Genomic DNA, 19,308 nt, shown 5'->3' with positions numbered 1-19,308 from the left:
TAATATGAACAGTGATAAATTGATTAGGCTAATTCAATTATAACTAGAAATACCGCCTCGCGGTTGTATGCCTCCGCCAACCAGTAGCCAGTTTGGATATACAATGTCATCACTTCATCATTTTATCCTATTAGACATTTATGTGAAGCTTTGTCATAATTAGCGTATGAATTCTTGAGTTATGGCCAAAAACGTTTTGTGAGGTCACAGTGACCTTGACCTTTGGTCACCAAAATCTAACCAGTTCATCCTTGAGTCAAAGTGGACATTTGTGCCAAATTTGAAGAAATTCCCTAAAGGCGTTCCTGAGATATCGCATTCACGAAAGAATGGGACGGACATGAGGTCACAGTGACCTTGACCTTTGAGCACCAAAATCTAATCAGTTCATCCAAGTAGACATGTGTGCCAAATGTGAAGAAATTCCCTCAAGGCAAAAACGTGTTTTGTATTCCCTGAAGGCAAACACGTGTTTTATGCAGTCACAGTGACCTTGACCTTTGACCACCAAAGAAATTCCCTCAAGGCGTTCCTGAGATATCGCATTCACAATAATCGGGACGGACGGACGGAAGGACGGACAACCCGAAAGCATAATGCCTCCGGCCATGGCTGTAGCGTGGCGGAGGCATAAAAAGTGCAGCTCAAGGTAGGTACCTGTGCGATCAGGCGGCTCCTGTTCTCTCGAACAGGTCATATGGTGTGGTATGTCCGCAACTCTGATTGGCTTTGGGCAGGATTGCAATGCAATTGCAGTTTATTTCCATTTGGCAAAGAGCCCATACTACATTGCGTTAAGTCAGAGCCCCTGGGCTAGAGCGCTTATTTTCGCTGTAAGTAACTAGCGGAAATCAAACCACGCCCTAACATTGGAAAGGGAGGTGTTTTAAAAGTAAATACACAGCAGGTATATCCAGTAGGTTAGAATCGGAATTTTGGAGTAACAACTACATCCCATTTTGCCATCGCAAACTGTCTTCTTACGAAATGAACATACAATATAGGAGTTGATATACCAGTACACAGTATAAAAGTAGCTGAACATCCACACCAGGTAAAAAAAAAAAAACAACTGGATTACGGAGGAAGACAGCAAATAAAGCAAATATGTTCATCGAAAGAATCGATTCTGAATACTTCGTGTGCGCTGAGGATCGGGGATCTGGAGTGATGACAAGCCCGATAAATTTGTCTTCTTTCTACGACAACTCCCCGCCACCGTACCAGCCCATACACTTTACTGGGCACCCTCTTTCCAGCTCGCCGGATTCATATTCACAGCCAGGTGCCGTCTGGGGCAGTGCATCTTGCTCGAAGCAAACCAAAAACCATTTCAGCGTTGTGAACGGTAAATGTTTTGATGAGTTAACATGCCAAAGGCTACACTGTTTCCGATTACCTTGAGGACTGTATAACCTAAACAAGAGCCTGTCCGTCCTTATTAGAAATAGACTCCGGCAATTATCTCCTCGCGTATGTGCATTAAAAAAAGAAATTAATGTGGCGTAGATATTAATTTTGTTTAAAATATAGCCTATTACTTCGAGGTGATATATTTAATAATCAAAGCTTTGTATAAGCTTTTAATAATTGTCATAAATGTGGAAATGTTGCTGTATTTGTTTTATGTTGCATAAACTTATATTATGCTTAAATTGTTAAAAAATTGTTACATTTTGCGCAACAAAGCATAGCCTCAAGTATGCTACATTTACATGGGTTGAACTGACAGCGAGAGAAAAATAGTATAGAATCATTTTCAGGCGTTTTTACTAGCTACTGCACTACACTATACCACCGGGGTTTGTTACAGATGGGACCGCTAAGGAAACCATGAAACCGCAATCTTATATGGGAGTGCGCGTGAAAAACCCGGTAAAGGAGCTGATTATGCAGAAGTACCGCAACCAAAGGTCCTGGAGCTCAAACAATCAGATCCAGGTGAAGAGCTCTCTTTTTGGATTACATATTTATTATTTATTTAAATTTTTTTATTTGATTTAAATTTTTTGTGGTATTTTCTTACAAAGTTTAAACTAACGAGTCACTGATGGGCAGTGATGCAGCAATGTAATTGTCCTGTTTTTTTGTTTTGTTTTTTCCCCCCAAATTCTACCTTCTAGTATGGGCAAGCTAATTCATGCCAATGATGCATATTTCTAAAGCCTGCACAGTTGTTTGTCTGGTTATTGGACAAAATCAAATGCTGTTTTCCAAAAATCACAACCATAAGATTACACATTTTTACATGTTATTTATTGCTGCTTCACACATGCGCTTTTAACAGTATCCAGCATGCATATGGAATTTTCAGCTTTGTATGACATTTATGACAACTACGTAATAAAATAAATACCTCCACTAGTACTTCTAGTAACAGTGCTGTAGCTGTCAGACATTCACCCAACTCTGAGTTTCCCTTTCTGGCTTTACTAGTCTTGTGACTCTTTTTCTAATTCTGTGATGTTCTTTTGGCATGTTGAAGGACAACGCAACCTGCCCTGAACTGTTCTTCACTGACATCACCGACATGATGCTGCAGACACCAGAGTCTGGCCCCGTTTCCATAACGACTGCACAGATGTCTCCCCTTGCTGTGCCCCACTGCAACACTGTGCACCCCCATGCAGACACCTCCACTGAGACCATCGTGCATGCCATGTACCCCAGCACCTGTCCTGGGAGCCTGCCTGTAGCAATGGGAAACGGCTTCCAAATTCCGCCCTTCATCCCCCAGCCAGACCCCCCACCTCCCTCCCAGTCCCCCTCCTGCGATGCTCACAGTGGAACCTCCTTCTTCCAGTGGCAAATCAAGCAGGAGGAGGAGAAAGTGGCCAGGCTTGCACTAGAGCAGCTTGTGGCCCAAGACAGCGATGGAGACACGTGAGTTTGAAATCTCATAATAGGGCTACTTGCTCCAGTTGGGAACCCCACCCCAATTTAGGATTACACAGGATTAATTCTCGACTAATTCTGACAATGCAAAAATGCTCTCAAGACTGTTTCCTACAAAAAAAGGTGTGAGAACATTAGACATGTTACTACTTATATTGTTTCAGTTCTTCAGAAATTACCTCACTGAGAAACCGGTTATGTGAAAGCAGCCTTTGTGGAATGTTGTGCCGATCAGGTGCAGTGTCCGTTGGTCCCTAGTGGCCTGAGGGAGTGAGAGACACCACACAAATATGACTGTAGAAACTAGCGGTTAGATGTCCAGAAATGTGCCCACACAGCAAGACAGACCTGCTATGAGTGGAGCGTTATCACTTGTGATTCTCTTTGTGACACCTCCTTTGACTTTGTGTTCCCAGGTTTTTGCACATTGCCGTAGCTCAAGGAAGAAGGGCTCTATCCTATGTGCTTGCCAGGAACATGGCCCATCTCTACATGTTGGATGTGAAGGACCACAATGGCCAAGTGAGTGTGCGGACCTGACTCTGGCCTTGGGGCTGGCCTTCTGTGTTCCACAACCTGGGTTGCCTAGTGACAGAACCAGAGTGGTAGCACAAAGCTTTTGTTTTTAAATCAAGCTCAAACCCAGGAGTGCACATCCAGTGTACATTGTGACGCTTGTGTCTTATGTGGTTTTTTGTTCTCAAACACAGAGTGCCCTTCAAGTGAGTGTGGCAGCCAATCAGCACTTGATTGTACAGGACCTGATTACTCTAGGGGCACAGATCAATACTGTGGACTGCTGGGGACGCTCCCCTTTGCACGTCTGTGCTGAAAAGGCCCATATCCTGACCATGCAGGTGAGCACAGTCACACAGAGTCCTAGAGTGTGTGTGTGTGTGTATGTGTCTGTTTGTCTGTCTGTGTCTGTGTGCATGTATGTGTGTGTGTGTGTGCATGTATGTGCAAGTTTGTGCGCATGTTTGTGCGTGTGCATGTTTGCGTGTGTGTGTGCATGTTTGTGCGCATGTTAGTGTGTGCGTGCACATGTTTGTGCATGTGTGTGCATGTTTGTGTGCGTGTGCATGTTTGTGCATGTGCATGTGTGTGTGTGTGTGTGTGTGTGTGCGCGTGCATGCATGTTTGTGTGCCTGTGCGCGCATGTTTGTGTGTGTATGCGTGTGTGTGTGTGTCGGGACTGCACATGCTGCGATGACTTCCTCATTTCAGACACTGCCTCATTTCCTCAAACGGCACAGCACAACAGAAAAAAAAATCCCCTTTCTCCTGACGAGGGCAAGTGTCCTGTAAGACCGGATCTTCTGCATAAACACCTCTTTCATGACATTAATAGTCCACCTCACAGAACTCGCTGAACGCTTATCTGCCAGCTGTCACCTGGGTTCAAGAATTACACGAGGCTAATCGCTCAGCTATTAACTGACACGGTATGATAGCGGCACACTTCTCTATACTCACGCTATGCTGTTTTCTGGGTGTCCCTCTAGGCCATACACAAAGCTTTGGGGGCAACTGGACAGAAGGTGAACATTGAGGCAGTCAACTACGATGGTGAATACTTCCTTTAACACGCTTTTCAGCTGTCACCCCTTCTTTATAACACTCTCCACCCCCTTCAGTCACGCGTCTTAATGACCAATTTCAAACGTTTGTTAAAGACATCCTTTTAAACTTCCATTTAATAAACTATTTTTTTCTTTCCTTTTAATGCACTTTTTTCTTTCTGCTTTATTGTTTATTTTTATTAATAGTGCCATGATTTGCTTTGACCTGAAATATATCCATGTTTTTTATTTTTATATTGTAATATTAAGTGTTGATAAGCCAGTGTGCATATGGATTATTATTATCATCCTTATTATTACTGATCCCTCACTTATTTGAATTGGCTATCCTTTTTTAACCTTTGAAGTTATAAGATGACAAATTTGTAATTTGAATGTTCTTAACTGGAACAGTGCCTTGACAGATACCAGACTGTGGGGCCCATCCACACACTGGAACAGTGCCTTGACAGATACCAGACTGTGGGGCCAATCCACACACTGGAACAGTGCCTTAACAGATACCAGACTGTGGGGCCCATCCACACACTGGAACAGTGCCTTGACAGATACCAGACTGTGGCGCCCATCAACACACTGAAACAGTGCCTTGACAGATACCAGACTGTGGGGCCCATCCACACACTGGAACAGTGCCTTGACAGGATGTGTCACCAGCCACCCCCTGATCATGAGCACTGACTTCTGACCTCCTGCTCCCCAGGACTGACGGCACTGCACACTGCAGTCCTATCCCACAATACAGTGCTGCGGGACCTGGAAGGGGAGGCTGCGCAGCAGTCTCCGCAGACGCAGGCCCTGCAGCAGAGGAGGAAGCAGCTGGGGGAGTGCGTCAGGACCCTGCTGCAAATGGGCGCTTCTTACAGGACCGAGGTCAACGAGTGGCCCTGCACTTTACACCCACAACTGCATTCACATCCACCCACATCCATATCTGCATTCACATCCACCCACACCCACAACTGCATTCACTTCTGTATCTGCATTCACTTCCACATCCGCATCCACATTCACACCCACATCTGCATTCACTTCCACATCCGCATCCACATTCACACGACAACTGCATTCACATCCACCCACATCCATATCTGCATTCATATCGACTCACATCCATATCTGCATTCACATCCACTCACATCCATATCCACTCATATTCATATCTGAATTTACTCCTGCATTCACATCCACACTCTCATATGGATTCACATCCACATTCACATCCACAGCTGCAATCATCCACACTCACTTCTTCATTCACAACAATATTCACATTTACACCCAAATTCACCTCTGCTTCCACATCCACATTCACATCTGCATTGTGCAGTGGTTCCCAGTCCTGTTCCTGGAGATCTACCATCCTGTAGGTTTTCACTCCAACCGTTAAAAAAGCACACCTCATTCAACAGCTAGAGATCTTCCTGAGCTTCCTCAGTAGAATCAGATGTGACAAATTAGGGCCAAGATGGAAACCTACAGGAACAGGACTGGAAACCACTGGCATAGTGTATTCAGTTCCACACACATTCATACCTGCATTCACATCCACATCCGCATTCAGAGCCACATCTACACAGCGCAGAGCTCCAGACCTACTGTGCTTCTGTCTTACTGGCCCACACGTGACCCTGTTTTCTCCCCACAGGACCACAAAAGCGGGCGCACTTCACTGTATATGGCTGCAGAGGAAGCGAACGTCGAGCTCCTGCATCTCTTCCTGGACCAGCCCGACTCCCTGGCCATAATCAACGCCCAGGTAAATAACTCATCGTTAAAGATAAATACAGATACCATTGACTGTGTCGGTACTGTACACAGGGGCATGGATGGTAACACAGATAAAATTTATCGAATATGCAAATAAAGCAACAGAATCTCTGCCATTTCACCACCTTCTTGACCCTTTGAAGAGAAGGCTGTTTTGGAATGCTTGGAATGTTCTAGAACTCCTCAGCTTTCAATTATCAACGGCGATTGTTACATCAGAATTCGAATGCTCAGCTAAGAACATTCCAAACACACACGCTTGTGATCCCTCACACCATAATGGGTTGACAGGCTCTGATAGTGAACTCGTTCTGTCACGACTCACGCAGGCCTACACTGGGAACACGGCCCTCCATGTGGTCAGCGCGCTGTCGGGCAGGGCCACGCAGGTGGACGCGGTCAAGCTGCTGATGCGGCGGGGGGCCGACCCCAGCATCAGGAACCTGGAGAAGGAGCAGCCTTCCCAGGTAGTGCCGGAGGGACCCGTGGGAGATACGGTAGGTCCGGCTCCACCTGCGCCTGCACATCCAGCGCCTATCCCAGCATTCTCCTTACCCAGCCCATCACCCTCATGCACCATAGAATGTGGGTTAGCGCATGGGACTCACTGTATTACTATGTCTGTGTGAGCCTGTGTCTGTTATCTCAGCAGTTTTGGCAGATTCAAAGCTCAAATTCACTGCAGTACAGCCTCACCAAGAAATGTAACCGTGCCTGCATTCATGACACAGCACAGCCTCGAGTGCCGTATTGTTTTTCTAAAACGGTCACAACATATAGAAACAATTAATTCATGACACAAATATTTATTTTCTAATATTATTTGTAACGGTTTCTGCACAGAGTAATACTGTTTACAAACAGGCTGTTTAACTTTTTACTCTATAGGATTTACAATCACTATAGAACATGGTCTCAGCCAATCAGCATTCAGGATCGAAACGCCCCGCTTTATAAGTGTAATTTACTTCTTTGCAGGTGTGGCGTATCCTGAAGGGGAAAGAAGAGAAGTCCAGGCCGCCCCTGTACTAGGGCATTGGACCAATCACCACTGTCAGTTAGGCAGTCCAGTCTGTTGTGTATAACCATTTGCTGGCATGAAGCAGATGAACAGTTGTTTCTATGAAAAAGTTTTGATCACTACAATGTAGTGGGTAGTATACGCTCTCAGAAAAAAAAGGGTTCCTTGGCTTGTCTCTGGAGGGGAGCCCTTTATTTTTTAGTTCTTCATGGAGCCATCTATGATAGGTGTGAAAAGTATAAAAGATCCCAGATTGAACCATTTTGCCTGACAAAGAACCCTCAAAATAGATGAGGCTCTTACATAGAGACACAGAGGAGGCTTCTGGGACCATTTTTTCTGACAGTGTAGTTCTGTAAAGGTAGAATTTTCAGCCGAGCTGGATCGCGTTGTGGAGGAGAGGAGCGGCACTGGAAAAATTTTAAAGGATTTATTTTTTGAGAGATTCCCTATGGTTATTCTGTGATTTCCTTCAACACTAAATCAGGGTTGATCCATGCACAGACACAGTGACATTAGCAGGACTCTAGAATTATGTGATGTGCATCTTGGTCTCACCGTTTTAAGACTGCCACATGCTATGTGACACCCCTGGGAGGACTGTGTGGCAGTTCTGGGTTTTCACCATAATTTGCCACAGGGAAAGAGTGAGCACCCATACAAACCCAAATAAACTAAAAACTTTCCCCCTTTCCCCTCACGGGTTCCAGGCAAATACAACAAATTAAAATAAACTAACAAAAAAACAAACAAAACAAAAAAACTCTGCAACAGCTTCTTAGCTCGTCGCTTCGCCTTTTCATCTGGTCCAGCCAGGTCAGTTTCACTTTGCCATTTCCCTCTTGAACTCTCTGACTCTCAGACTCCTAATCTCTCAACCTCTCAGACTCTTAATCTCGCAATCTCTCTGCGTGTGCTCCTGGTCTCCGCCCTGTACTGTGGAGAGGAACACACCTTTAAGCACCAACAAGCCAGGTGTGCTCTCTCCACCAGTAGGTGACTCATCCGACTCTTCACTGCAGGGGTGCCCAACAAGAGCCGATCCATTTGAGGATTTTGTGCCAACTTCTGCTCTTCATGATTTAATTAGCTCAATCATAACTTGAATTGACAGTTGTATAAGCACCAGCTACAGCCAAGGACTGCAAGCGTATCCTAAAGATTTTACAGTGCTCATGTACAGGATTGAACCAGCATAGATTATAGAGCTGTCAGATAATTAAAAATAGGGTAACTGGTTGGAAGAAAAACGAGCATGCAGAGCAGCCCTCTAGGACTGGAGTGGTGCACCCTTGGGTTAGAGCAGTCAGTCAGTCATTGATGGTTCCATAGGTGCCTATGTTTACATGGAGACTTCCTGACCAGTGTCTGTTTAATACGTGTATATTACTGTATGAATATACTGTCGGTTCATTTTCTGGTAGCTGCTCACATAAAACTGTGGGCAGAGTTATTTTGGCTCTCTGTGTTAAAAACGAGCGCATGTTTATGAAGTTAAAAAAGCAATGAATCTATGTGGACAGTAGTTTCAGTATTCTTGTATATTCACTGCTTTGGATGGATTAGATGTCTGATTTATATTTTATATTTACTTGTTTTTGGTTTGTTGTCTTAAGCCAACAACAAAGAATTAGAAATGCACCAATATTAACACTGATAAGGTATCCATTTTCCCACTGACTACGTATTTGTTTTGACAACCTTAATCTTTTGTCCCTTTCTGAAGCCAGATCAGCTTCTGCAGGTAAACAGCAGAATGGAATTTGAGAAGAAACTTAGTTGACCTAGTAACTAACCCTTTTCAGGTCAGGTTTTTTTGCAATGTTTTTTCAACAGTGTTTTAGAACTCCATTCCTTTTCATTGCCAGTAGTGATTGTTACATTCTAATCACCTATTACACCCATAAGGTGTAATCTTATACCTTTAAGGCCCAAGGTGGGGTTGGAAAAAATAATTATCTCTGCATTAAGTAAGAGCTTAAAATGGATTCACAGAGAGCTGATGGCATAGCTGCCATTGTATGATTTGTTTTCATAAGTAAATGCTTTCCTTTGACAAAGATATTTCAGAGGAAGATTTTTTCTAAGCTGTACAAGGCTGTGTTTTATATGAGTCTAGCGACCTGTAGTATAAGGTCTCATTATTATCTACTTTCTCTGATAAATGTAAAATGATTAAATGTATTGGGTACAGTGACTATTTTCACAGAATGGGCTCAGTTGTATATTATTACAGAACGGACATAAATTGCCAATGATATCAGGAAATATTCTGCTTGCGTAGTAAAATGAGTATTTTAGAGAAATGCAGTTAAATACGAATAGGTTAGGTGAGTGTTAAATATAGGATCCGGTGGTGGTGAGCCTGAATGAAAGGTGGTAACACTGAATGGTGGACAGTGTCAGTAGTAGGAGAAAAAGAAGAGAAGCATAATTAACTTGGAAGTTAAACCTTGTTTGGGCTTTTGGACCTTTTTGCTGGAAGTTATTCGCCTTTGTTTTTCTTCAAATATACTGAAGATGTTTGTTGAACTTGTATGACTGTGAAAATAGGATTTCACATAACTGAAATAATTTACATTCTTGAGTTTTTGCTGTGTTGGGTGTGTACGGGCAACTGGGTCTTCACTTACTTATCTTTGTAAATCATCTTGATAGTAAAACAATTATGACCATGAAGCCATCCCTTTTATTTCCCCAACTCTGTTCAGCAATATCCATTGCTGTTCAATATATTTTTGTCCCTGTCCATGCAATTTTGGGACAGATCATTATAAATGTAATTGTGCCATTACATCATATTGCAATTCTCTTGTTGTCTGCTATACTTGATTAAAAGAATCATACACTTGGAAATTTGAAAAGCTCCCATTTTGTTTGAATTAATGCACAGAATTCAAATGCTGTTTGTGTTCTGCATCTTTCTGTTGCTTTGTGCCATTTACTTAATGCCCCGCAGATGGTAAGAGGAAATTTGAGCAAACTGAAATCATAATGTGCTTACCAGCCTCACTATAGGGGGTGCAGTTGGGTCATTTTTAGTTATGGCCTTCTCAAGAAGGAAAAATGCATCAGGTCACACTCACTGTGGGGACAAGGCCTGGATCACTGGTCAATTGTAAACTACAAGATTATGTTCAAACTATTCAAACTAAGTCCAAACTATTACACGGAAAGCTACATTGACACCTAACTTTCAAGTCAGATTTTTAAAGGGATTTACAATACTGGGCAAATGGAGGATGAGCTAAAAATCGAAAAATAAAACTAGAAAAATATTCTCTTGGCTGAAATGCCAGAAATGCAGAGAAACTGAGGTCTTAAGCCACGCCACCATCAAAATTCATTTTTTAACACTTGGCCAGTGGCATATCACACAAGGAACTGCCAGCTCAAACTATGGCGCACATACACTGGCTGGGTGTGGCTTGCATGGAATGAATTGGTACTGAGACCGTCGGCTGGTTAACAGAATTCGAAAGACCGTCGGCTACCGAACTGAATGTAATGTAATGTGATAACGGAAAGTCTCTCGCGCACAGCACAATTATTCCTGTGTAGCCTAACAATGGCAGTTGTTCATGCCTGGTTAGATACAGAAGTTGGTAAGTTCCCACTTTACACAGCCAAGAAGTCAGGTCAGAATACAGTTAACATTACTACCTAGGCCTTACGGAGGGGAACTCAAAAAAAGGAAAGCTAGCCGTGAACGCAAGATGCAGTGGAATACAAATAGATACAGTGTGAAATAAAAACATGCATCTGTAAAGTAGCTTCACTGTAGTGTTGATGTGAGCCAGTTCATTAGCTGACACTGCGGCTGCAGTGTCTGAATAGTTAAGGTCACTCACCCAGACACGTGCTCAGATCTCAAGTTCTCCTCAGACTCCTCCTTGCCTGTTCCCGGTTTCTTGGGCGCCTAGTAGGGTTGTCCGTCCTGTCCATAATTCTTTATACCTTCAACCTCAAACGCCTGCACTTACGACATTAATATTTCTAGTATTAGGCTGCGCCGTAGCTTCTCACGGTTGCCACTAGGAGACTACATCTCATCCAGCCATATAGGACCCCTCTACATCACATCCGTGTTCTTCACCTCAATCAAGTTTTTTAGTTGGGCGTGGTTAACGGCATTACAAAGTTAAGACCAGATGCAATTATAAGCGTACATTTGTCAATCAAATGAATTAAATCCAATTCATACACAATTTCCCCACAAATTATGTCGCTTATTATACTGCAGAAGGCTGATGTTGCCCTGCAACCGGTCAAACAGAGTTTCTATCAGTAGATATCTTTCCCTCTTATTATAAGGAAAAACTTTTTAAATGTATTTTTTATTTTTTTAAATCAGCAACAGAACTGTACTGATACTATAATTTGGAATGGCCAGTTAGCTGCATAGATGAGAAATGACAGATCTTCTTGAATTATCATCTATGCAATTACATTTCTTCATCCTTCACAGAATTAGTTTGACAATCCCAATACTCCAATTGTCAAGCCCCATGCTTGCTTTCTCTGGTGTGTATTGGTCTCAGTTGTAGTGCCATTAGACTCATTTGCAGTTGATAAATTAATAAGTAGGGTGCAATTTCGTACAAGGAAACAAGCGTCTGTATGATATAAACATTGAAATTTAAACGTATTGCTGCCCTCTTGAGGAGGCAGAAGTATAGCAGGATTATTTTTGAGTGAATGTCTGATTTCCAAGTTCCAAACGTTGCCATGGACCTAGTGGTGCCCATATATAAAAAGCCAGTTTTATGAGATTTAAGGCATTAATCTGGGATTAACAGCTCTACTCTTTTGAAAAAGAGCCACGGGAGATTTAATGACTGCGGCACATGTTAATACCCAACTCGACCAAGTACACTCTGCTTTTATTGATATTTTCCCTTTCCCTTTTCATAAACCTTTCAAAATCTAGTTATATGCAGATGATAGACAATTTCATGTAGGCTACCAATGGAACAAGAGAAACACTCCTCAGTGGATAAAAGAATAGTTTAATAATATTAACAAAGGATAGCAACAAAAGTCCACGTGAGACAACAGGCGGTAACAGTTAAAGTAATTGAAAAACATTGGATTCGTGGATGCACCTACAATGAGCGGTGCGTATGAGGCTCACTTTGCAGCAGTGTGGCATTGAGAAGATCATACAAATCGGTTTCCGGCAGTGTGGCCACTAGTGTAGGAAGAGGAAGACGAAGGGGAAGATGTCTGAGAGCCAAGGTGAGGCGGGAAACGAGATGCCGGCGAAAAAACAGAAATTGAGCAGCGATGAGAATAGTAATCCTGATCTTTCAGGTGATGAAAATGTAAGTAAGGAGTTTGACTAAGTAAATTAATTTGCAGTGGACATGAATTGTGTTTACGTTGGGGTACAATAATTCTTGTTTTACATTTTCCGTTGAAATAGAGGGCTGTAGCTTGTCTGGATGAGAGCTGCATAAGTAACGTTAGCTAGCTCTCCGTACAATTGCCCTAAATAGTTAGGCAGCTAGATCACTAGTTTGGTTCTTTCATAGGCTAAATCAAGTGTTCTCACGAACCGAGTTGTATACGTTTGTAAATCTTATCTCCTTACGGTTTGTAATGAAATCCTACCCCGCAGAGAAAATGCCCTCGTCAAGTTCTGCTGATTATCTAGCTAGGTGGCATGTATTAGCATGTCGGTACTGGGCCATATTTTCGCATAATGAGATTAGGTAAAATGGGGTTTATCTCATGACAAAGTGCAGTTGATTGTTCTTACGGTTGTCTTCACTCAACAGCGATATATAGTTGAAGCACACCTTGTGGTCATATTTTACCTAGCGGTTATCGTTGATGTTCAAAACTGACGACGATAGCTAACTTGGCTAGATTTTCGGTGCATTGTTTCAGTTGTGCTAGCTTCGTAAATGTGCGGAAGGTCACAGCGCGCAAACCCTTGTTTTTAACGTAGCCAAATTGGCAGACTGGTTAAACGGACTGATCTATTCTCTGGAACTCTACACGCCGGTGGACTTTTCAAACAATTCATACCGTTAGCTAGCTAGCGTACAGACAGTCTATATTCCGTCCTGCCAAGCAATTTTGCCAGCCCATCATTTCAAGAGAGGCGTAGGGCTGATACAGGCGAAGCAGCAAGACCCGTGAATCTGGCCTTGGTCGTCTCTGGCCTGGTTAACATGGTTTAATTGAGCATGAGTTTTAGGACCCCACGAAATTTGTGATTCGTGTGAAGCATGGCGTATACACTGTAGGCATCTTTCGGTGGCATTAGTGTTTAATAAATAAATAAAAAATCGATCCTTTATTTCACTTTGTCATATTTCCCTTACATACTTGCCTAGTGCGTTGCCAGGAGACAAAAACTGCCGTGTTTCTGAGTGCATCATAGAGATAGATGCACCTCTTGGATGTCTGAACATTACACGTCTCATTTCGTATTGATGTACTACGTGTTTTCAGCCCTACAGACTCTAGTAATTTGTCCAAATCCCTGGCCAGCTACGTGTTGTCCGAATTGTTTTTTATTTTGACAGGGGGGCTTATCTCCATAATTTATTTAATCATTATTTAACCAGGAAATTGAGATTGAAATCTCTTTTGCAAGGGGGACCTGACACGAAACACTAAAGCCGCGTTTCCACCAAAATTACCCGGAACTTTCAGTCCCAGGAACTACTTTACCAGGAACTAAAAGGTTCCTTCAGCCAATGGTTGTCTGCGTTTCCACCGGGGTCTAAAGTATCGCGAAGATTAGGCAAATTAGCCCACTGACGTTGTCGTCGGTCCATCTGTCATATGATTTCTTCTGTAACCCCATACTACCGAAGTAGCCTACATTATTTTCTAATAACCGGGACAGCCCGGAGGGGTTTATTCCACTTATATACAACGGGTTACCAACAATGACTATATATGGTTACTTTTGTATTTATTGATTTTCATATATCCTCTCAAACACATTCATTAACAGCAGAAAACATGCACACGTTGTAAACAATTTGCTGTTTTATTACTTTCTCGTCCTCAATTCCATATAGGCTAATCGCAAAATGACAAGAATAGAACGAAAACTCGGACTTGCGTGAAAATGTAAATTAGTAGTGGTACAGCCACCGTTTGCTTTCCTTCGAAGTTACTGCTAGCCGAGCAGCGAAGTGTGCCCTCCAGATGCGAACCATGCACCATAAATGAGTCCATAGTCTTCCTGGTCTTTTCGTGGAATTGAAAAATGGCAGTAAAATTACGGCAACTGAAAAAGCTAAAGGGAAGATTACTAGAATTAACCTGTTATTTTACCCGGATAAAAAGTGCGGAAGGTGATTTCCAGTTTGCTTGTACTGTATCACCAATGTTAATTATGCAGAACTACCGCATACCTCACATAACTGTATCAAACGTTTTGAGTCAATTACAACGGGCTAACAAAGAAAATCCGGAAGAAAATATTCAGCAACCGAATTAATCCGTTTGAATGTTTTGGTAGCCTACGTAATATGCTGTCCCAGCACGAATGCTTAGCATTTTATAAAACGAATACTAAAGCAAGAAAAGAACAGAAGAGCACACGTTATAATTCCAAGAAGTTGACAGGCTATAACCAAAAGTAGGCTACTGCGCCTATAGGCTGGTTTGCATAGACATGGATTTTGATAAATACCGGCAAGTGTGAATTTTAACTGCCCTGATGCTGTCTGGTTTAAAGGCTGTAACTGAATCACAGACACCACAGTCCTATTATAATTGTATAATACTAAGTGCTGCATATCATACATGATATTTAGTTATGTGTTTCTGCCTCCCCTAGCCTATTTTTACATGTACATATGCTACATCCCTATCTGGGGTTTGAACCAGATAGATTTCAAAACCAGTGATGATGCTGTTAGGGCACAAAGAGAAGCAATATTATCAGCTGGGGAAGCGCTGATTGCGTGAACGGTACTATGGAAGCACCAAGTCCTGGTGATTGGTTGATTCAGGCATTGTTGCGCTCGCAGGATGACGCGGTCAGCATTGAGAGTGGGACAAACACGGAGCGCCCAGACACGCCCACCAACACGCCCAATGCACCAGGGAGAAAGAGCTGGGGAAAGGGCAAGTGGAAATCCAAAAAGTGCAAATACTCCTTCAAGTGTGTCAACAGTCTGAAGGTGAGGCCTATGTGTGTGGGGCTACTGGCTGCAGGGGGTGGAGAAGTAACACTGGCTCTAGAACTCAATTGCTTTCAGTTACCGGCAGTGATTGTTACATCAGCATTAGAATGCCTTGTATTAGGAGGGTTATTTGTCATTCTTGTTCTAATTTTGACATGACTCCAGTGTACCTGTACAGGTGAAATGCTGATCCATTTTCTCTTGAATAGGAAGACCATGGGCAGCCCCTGTTTGGAGTGCAGTTTAACTGGCACAGTAAAGAAGGCGACCCCCTGGTCTTCGCTACTGTGGGGAGCAACAGGGTGAGTAATGGCAGAGAGCACACGGATGGACGCCCACACTCACCCGCCTGGTACAGAGCCATAGTACACAGGTTTCGGTTCAGCCTTGACCGGGCTGGAACTCCGTACTCTCGTCTGACACCGTTAAAGCTGCTGCTTCTCCAGGTAACGTCTTGTGAATTTCACCCGTGTCTGCAGGTGACCCTGTATGAATGTCATTCCCAAGGAGAGATCCGGCTTCTCCAGTCCTACGTGGACGCGGATGTATCCTTTCGTGATTCGCCGGTCGTGCATTTGGTGACTGGTAGCGACGAGTTAGGAATGTTTAGAGTAGGAATGTTCAGTCAAACCCGAGGTTTCCCCTTGACCGCTGCCCCAAACAGGCCGATGAGAATTTCTACACCTGCGCCTGGACCTTTGACACCAGCACCAGCCACCCGTTGTTGGCTGTAGCCGGGTCACGGGGCATCATCCGCATCATCAACCACATCACCATGCAGTGTATCAAGGTGGATATGCCCCGCCCTCACCTGTTAGCGCACCTGTGGCCGAACGTCACCAGTTTAAAAAAAAGTATATAGACAGGTGGGCGCACACACACACACAGTGCTCCATCCTTATCTGTACCGCAATATTCATTTAACCCTCAAACGTGTAGGTTTGTCACTGTTCTAGAACTCCATTGCTTTCAGCTACCAGTAGTGATTGTTCTTAACTGAACATTCCAACAGTGATGTAACATTCTAATCACATTTGTGCACCTTAAAGGGTGAAATACTACTCGGTGTTGTTAAGCATTGTCACTTCCATGGTCTGGTATTAACACCGTTTTAATTGCAGCACTATGTGGGCCATGGAAACGCCATCAACGAACTGAAGTTTCACCCTCGAGACCCCAACCTCCTGCTGTCTGTCAGCAAAGGTAACCAGCGGCAGCCGTTCCTAGTGTATCTGTGGTCTTGTGTCTGTGAACAGTCCTGGGTTAGCACGGATCTGTGAGCTCTGGCCAGGGAATAGTCATGGGTTAGCATAGATCTGTGAGTTATTGTCAAAGAACAGTAAACGAGGTTGGTGTGCATTCAAGTTTGTGTGTATCTGAGATGGTGTCGGTGAACGGTCAGGGTCACAGTGGAAGCTTGTGTTGGGTCAAGTGACTGACATTAGCGTCTCCCGTCTCATCTTTCTCCCCAGACCATGCCCTGAGGCTGTGGAACATCCAGACGGACACCCTGGTGGCCATATTTGGGGGTGTGGAGGGTCACCGGGACGAGGTTCTCAGTGCGGTGAGCCGGGGTAGAGGGGGCGGGGGAGGAGCGGGTTTGTCACCCCGGGGGGCGGTTGCTTCGGATGGACTGGTGTTTTTAGGGGCTTTAACAGTGCCTGTTCCCTCACAGGACTTCGACCTCCTCGGGGAGAAGATCATGTCGTGTGGGATGGATCATTCCCTAAAGCTGTGGAGGATCAACTCCGAGAGGCTGCAGAGAGCCATCCGAGGCTCCTACGAGTACAACCCCAGCAAGACCAACAGGTGAGCCTCCCCTCCCGTCAGCAGGGGCGCGTGGAGAGAAGCTCGTCTCTCCAGCATTGGGGCCTGATGTGGGAATCTCTTTGCTTCCAGGCCGTTTGTCTCCCAGAAGATCCACTTCCCAGATTTCTCCACACGGGACATTCACAGGAACTATGTGGACTGCGTTCGCTGGCTGGGGGACCTTATCCTATCCAAGGTGAGATGATTCATCTGTGAACTCCACCAAGGCCTGTTCTCATTGTACAGATTGGTTAACAATCCAGAACACCACAGACATCTGCGTTTGAGCCGACACGCATGCATATTCATTCCCACTCGCCAGACGACCTTCCTGCTATCCATTTCCGTGGATGAAAAGTGCAAAAACAGGGGGAAAACTTCTGCTCATGTGGGTCTTCAGTTATTGCCAGCAGCTTGGTACAGGATGCTAAGGTTCTTTCTCTTTCGCCTTTTGTTTCCTGTTTTCCCCCCCTCCTTCCTCTGTCACTTCCTCTGGCCAGTCGTGCGAGAACGCCATTGTGTGCTGGAAGCCGGGGAAAATGGAGGACGACATTGACCGCATTAAGCCCAACGAGTCGAACGTGACCATCCTCGGTCGCTTCGACTACAGCCAGTGTGACATCTGGTACATGCGCTTCTCCATGGACTTCTGGCAGAAGGTACAGATTCACCGCTACGCTGACATTTGTGGACGCATTTCCTGTTCAGACACCCAGGGCCGGCTGCTTGGAGGTTGTTGGACGTTTGAGTCCTGCTGGGAGGTTTTGGCATAGCCTGTGTTTTTTGGGCTGTAATGGGTTTCACATGCTGAACTAGGGACAAAATGCATTTGCGTTTCACAAAAGCCTAAAATTAGTATTGTTAATAAAATTCTTTAACCTTTTCATTATTTTGAAGAATGAGAATAATAAATAGAATTGTATTGCTCAGTTTTACTTTGGGTTTTTTGTTTGTGAAAACCTTCAGGCTGTGGCTCAGTTTTGCTTTGGCTTTTGTGATGCTGAGGTACAGTTGCTGGCTGGTAATGGTCTGCTTGCTTGTCAGATGCTGGCTCTGGGGAATCAGGTGGGGAAGCTGTACGTCTGGGACTTGGAGGTGGAGGACCCGCACAAAGCCAAGTAAGACTAACTTCTGCCCACTGCATTCACCCACACACTCAACAATCGATCCGATGGCTCTATAGTGCTCCCATTTTTGGATAATTTGCTCCTGAAAAAATTGTGTGCGCCAACTGGAAAAATTATTCTGGAACTTAAATCTACTAATAAAAAAATTAATCTATTAATGTGCATTAGTGTGGTCCTAAATTTTCAACTTGGGAGCGTACACGCTTCTTGGAAATAAAATGTGTCCAGCCATAGTAGAAGCCAGAATGGCAGTGTTCTGTATTTCAGTGGTGTGTGTTCTGGATGAATGAAGCTGTCCTCAAAGGCAGTTGTAATACCTCTGCTCTAATCATTTAGACTTTCACACGGTTGTGCCTCTAACCCGCCCATTTTCTGTCGCGGGGTCTCAGGTGCACGACCCTCACCCTCCCGAGGTGTACCTCCGCAATCCGGCAGACCAGCTTCAGCCGCGACAGCAGCATTCTCATCGCCGTGTGCGACGACGCCTCCATCTGGCGCTGGGACCGCCTCCGCTGATTGGCCCGGCGAGCAGTTGGGGGAGCTCTGTTGATTGGCTGCTGCAAGGTCACATGATAAGGGGCCGCCCTTGTATTGGGATCTGTTGCCCTCGGACCAGAGATCTGTGGCATTTTATATTCCTGGATTGTTCTTTTCACTGCTCTCTTTCTCGTGGGTTGTAATAAAGTTTTATTTTTCTAATGGGTTTGCATTCCGTTCATTACCTTAGAAATAACTACAGGGGCGCATTTCAAAATATACAGGGTATAAACCTACATTAACTCTATCGGCATTATGTGGTTGGAAACTTGGACCTAAAGGGCAAGAACCTTTTTGGTATTGGCGTTTTAGAGAACTTCAAAAAGTACTGAAGGTATATTTTCCATTAACGATGGCTATGGTGGCTGCATTGTCTTCCAAGGCAAAATTACATGGCACATGTTTATCTC

General features: G+C 44.1%; 2 protein-coding genes across 6 annotated transcripts; both read left to right on the top strand.

The window, feature by feature from the left end:
• Positions 1–619: 619 nt before the first annotated feature.
• Positions 620–10,114, top strand: nfkbiz (nuclear factor of kappa light polypeptide gene enhancer in B-cells inhibitor, zeta). 5 transcript variants are annotated; one of them, XM_035394133.1, is made up of 10 exons: positions 620–649; positions 1,814–1,941; positions 2,486–2,883; positions 3,312–3,417; positions 3,606–3,752; positions 4,401–4,464; positions 5,182–5,351; positions 6,127–6,237; positions 6,578–6,745; positions 7,227–10,114. In XM_035394133.1, the coding sequence occupies exons 2-10, from the start codon at positions 1,834–1,836 to the stop codon at positions 7,278–7,280; spliced, it is 1,326 nt and encodes a 441-aa protein (XP_035250024.1). In that variant the 5' UTR covers positions 620–649; positions 1,814–1,833; the 3' UTR covers positions 7,281–10,114. The 5 variants fall into 5 exon arrangements, with proteins under 5 accessions (XP_035250024.1, XP_035250022.1, XP_035250025.1 ...); XM_035394131.1 differs by lacking the exon at positions 620–649 and adding an exon at positions 935–1,348; XM_035394134.1 differs by lacking the exons at positions 620–649; positions 1,814–1,941 and adding an exon at positions 935–1,348.
• A 2,303-nt stretch (positions 10,115–12,417) lies between these two features.
• eed (embryonic ectoderm development) lies at positions 12,418–19,059 on the top strand. Its single transcript, XM_035393921.1, has 12 exons — positions 12,418–12,593; positions 15,270–15,422; positions 15,635–15,727; positions 15,905–15,970; positions 16,090–16,215; positions 16,547–16,628; positions 16,898–16,989; positions 17,101–17,234; positions 17,325–17,430; positions 17,735–17,893; positions 18,279–18,352; positions 18,751–19,059. The coding sequence occupies exons 1-12, from the start codon at positions 12,492–12,494 to the stop codon at positions 18,875–18,877; spliced, it is 1,314 nt and encodes a 437-aa protein (XP_035249812.1). The 5' UTR covers positions 12,418–12,491; the 3' UTR covers positions 18,878–19,059.
• Positions 19,060–19,308: the final 249 nt, after the last annotated feature.

Source organism: Anguilla anguilla, chromosome 15 (genome assembly GCF_013347855.1).
Source record: "Anguilla anguilla isolate fAngAng1 chromosome 15, fAngAng1.pri, whole genome shotgun sequence".
Taxonomy (NCBI): domain Eukaryota; kingdom Metazoa; phylum Chordata; class Actinopteri; order Anguilliformes; family Anguillidae; genus Anguilla; species Anguilla anguilla.
This window is presented reverse-complemented; position numbering and strand designations above follow the sequence as displayed.

What these genes read in the sequence shown, in the direction of transcription:
- eed (XM_035393921.1), top strand. Translation starts at nt 12,492, where the DNA reads ATGTCTGAGAGCCAAGGTGAGGCGGGAAACGAGATGCCGGCGAAAAAA. An exon ending in ATCTTTCAGGTGATGAAAAT is followed by an intron (nt 12,594 to 15,269) that starts GTAAGTAAGGAG and finishes TTGCGCTCGCAG; the next exon opens with GATGACGCGGTCAGCATTGA. An exon ending in CCATGGACTTCTGGCAGAAG is followed by an intron (nt 17,894 to 18,278) that starts GTACAGATTCAC and finishes CTTGCTTGTCAG; the next exon opens with ATGCTGGCTCTGGGGAATCA.
- nfkbiz (XM_035394131.1), top strand. Translation starts at nt 1,108, where the DNA reads ATGTTCATCGAAAGAATCGATTCTGAATACTTCGTGTGCGCTGAGGAT. An exon ending in TGAAGGACCACAATGGCCAA is followed by an intron (nt 3,418 to 3,605) that starts GTGAGTGTGCGG and finishes TCTCAAACACAG; the next exon opens with AGTGCCCTTCAAGTGAGTGT. An exon ending in AGGGACCCGTGGGAGATACG is followed by an intron (nt 6,746 to 7,226) that starts GTAGGTCCGGCT and finishes ACTTCTTTGCAG; the next exon opens with GTGTGGCGTATCCTGAAGGG.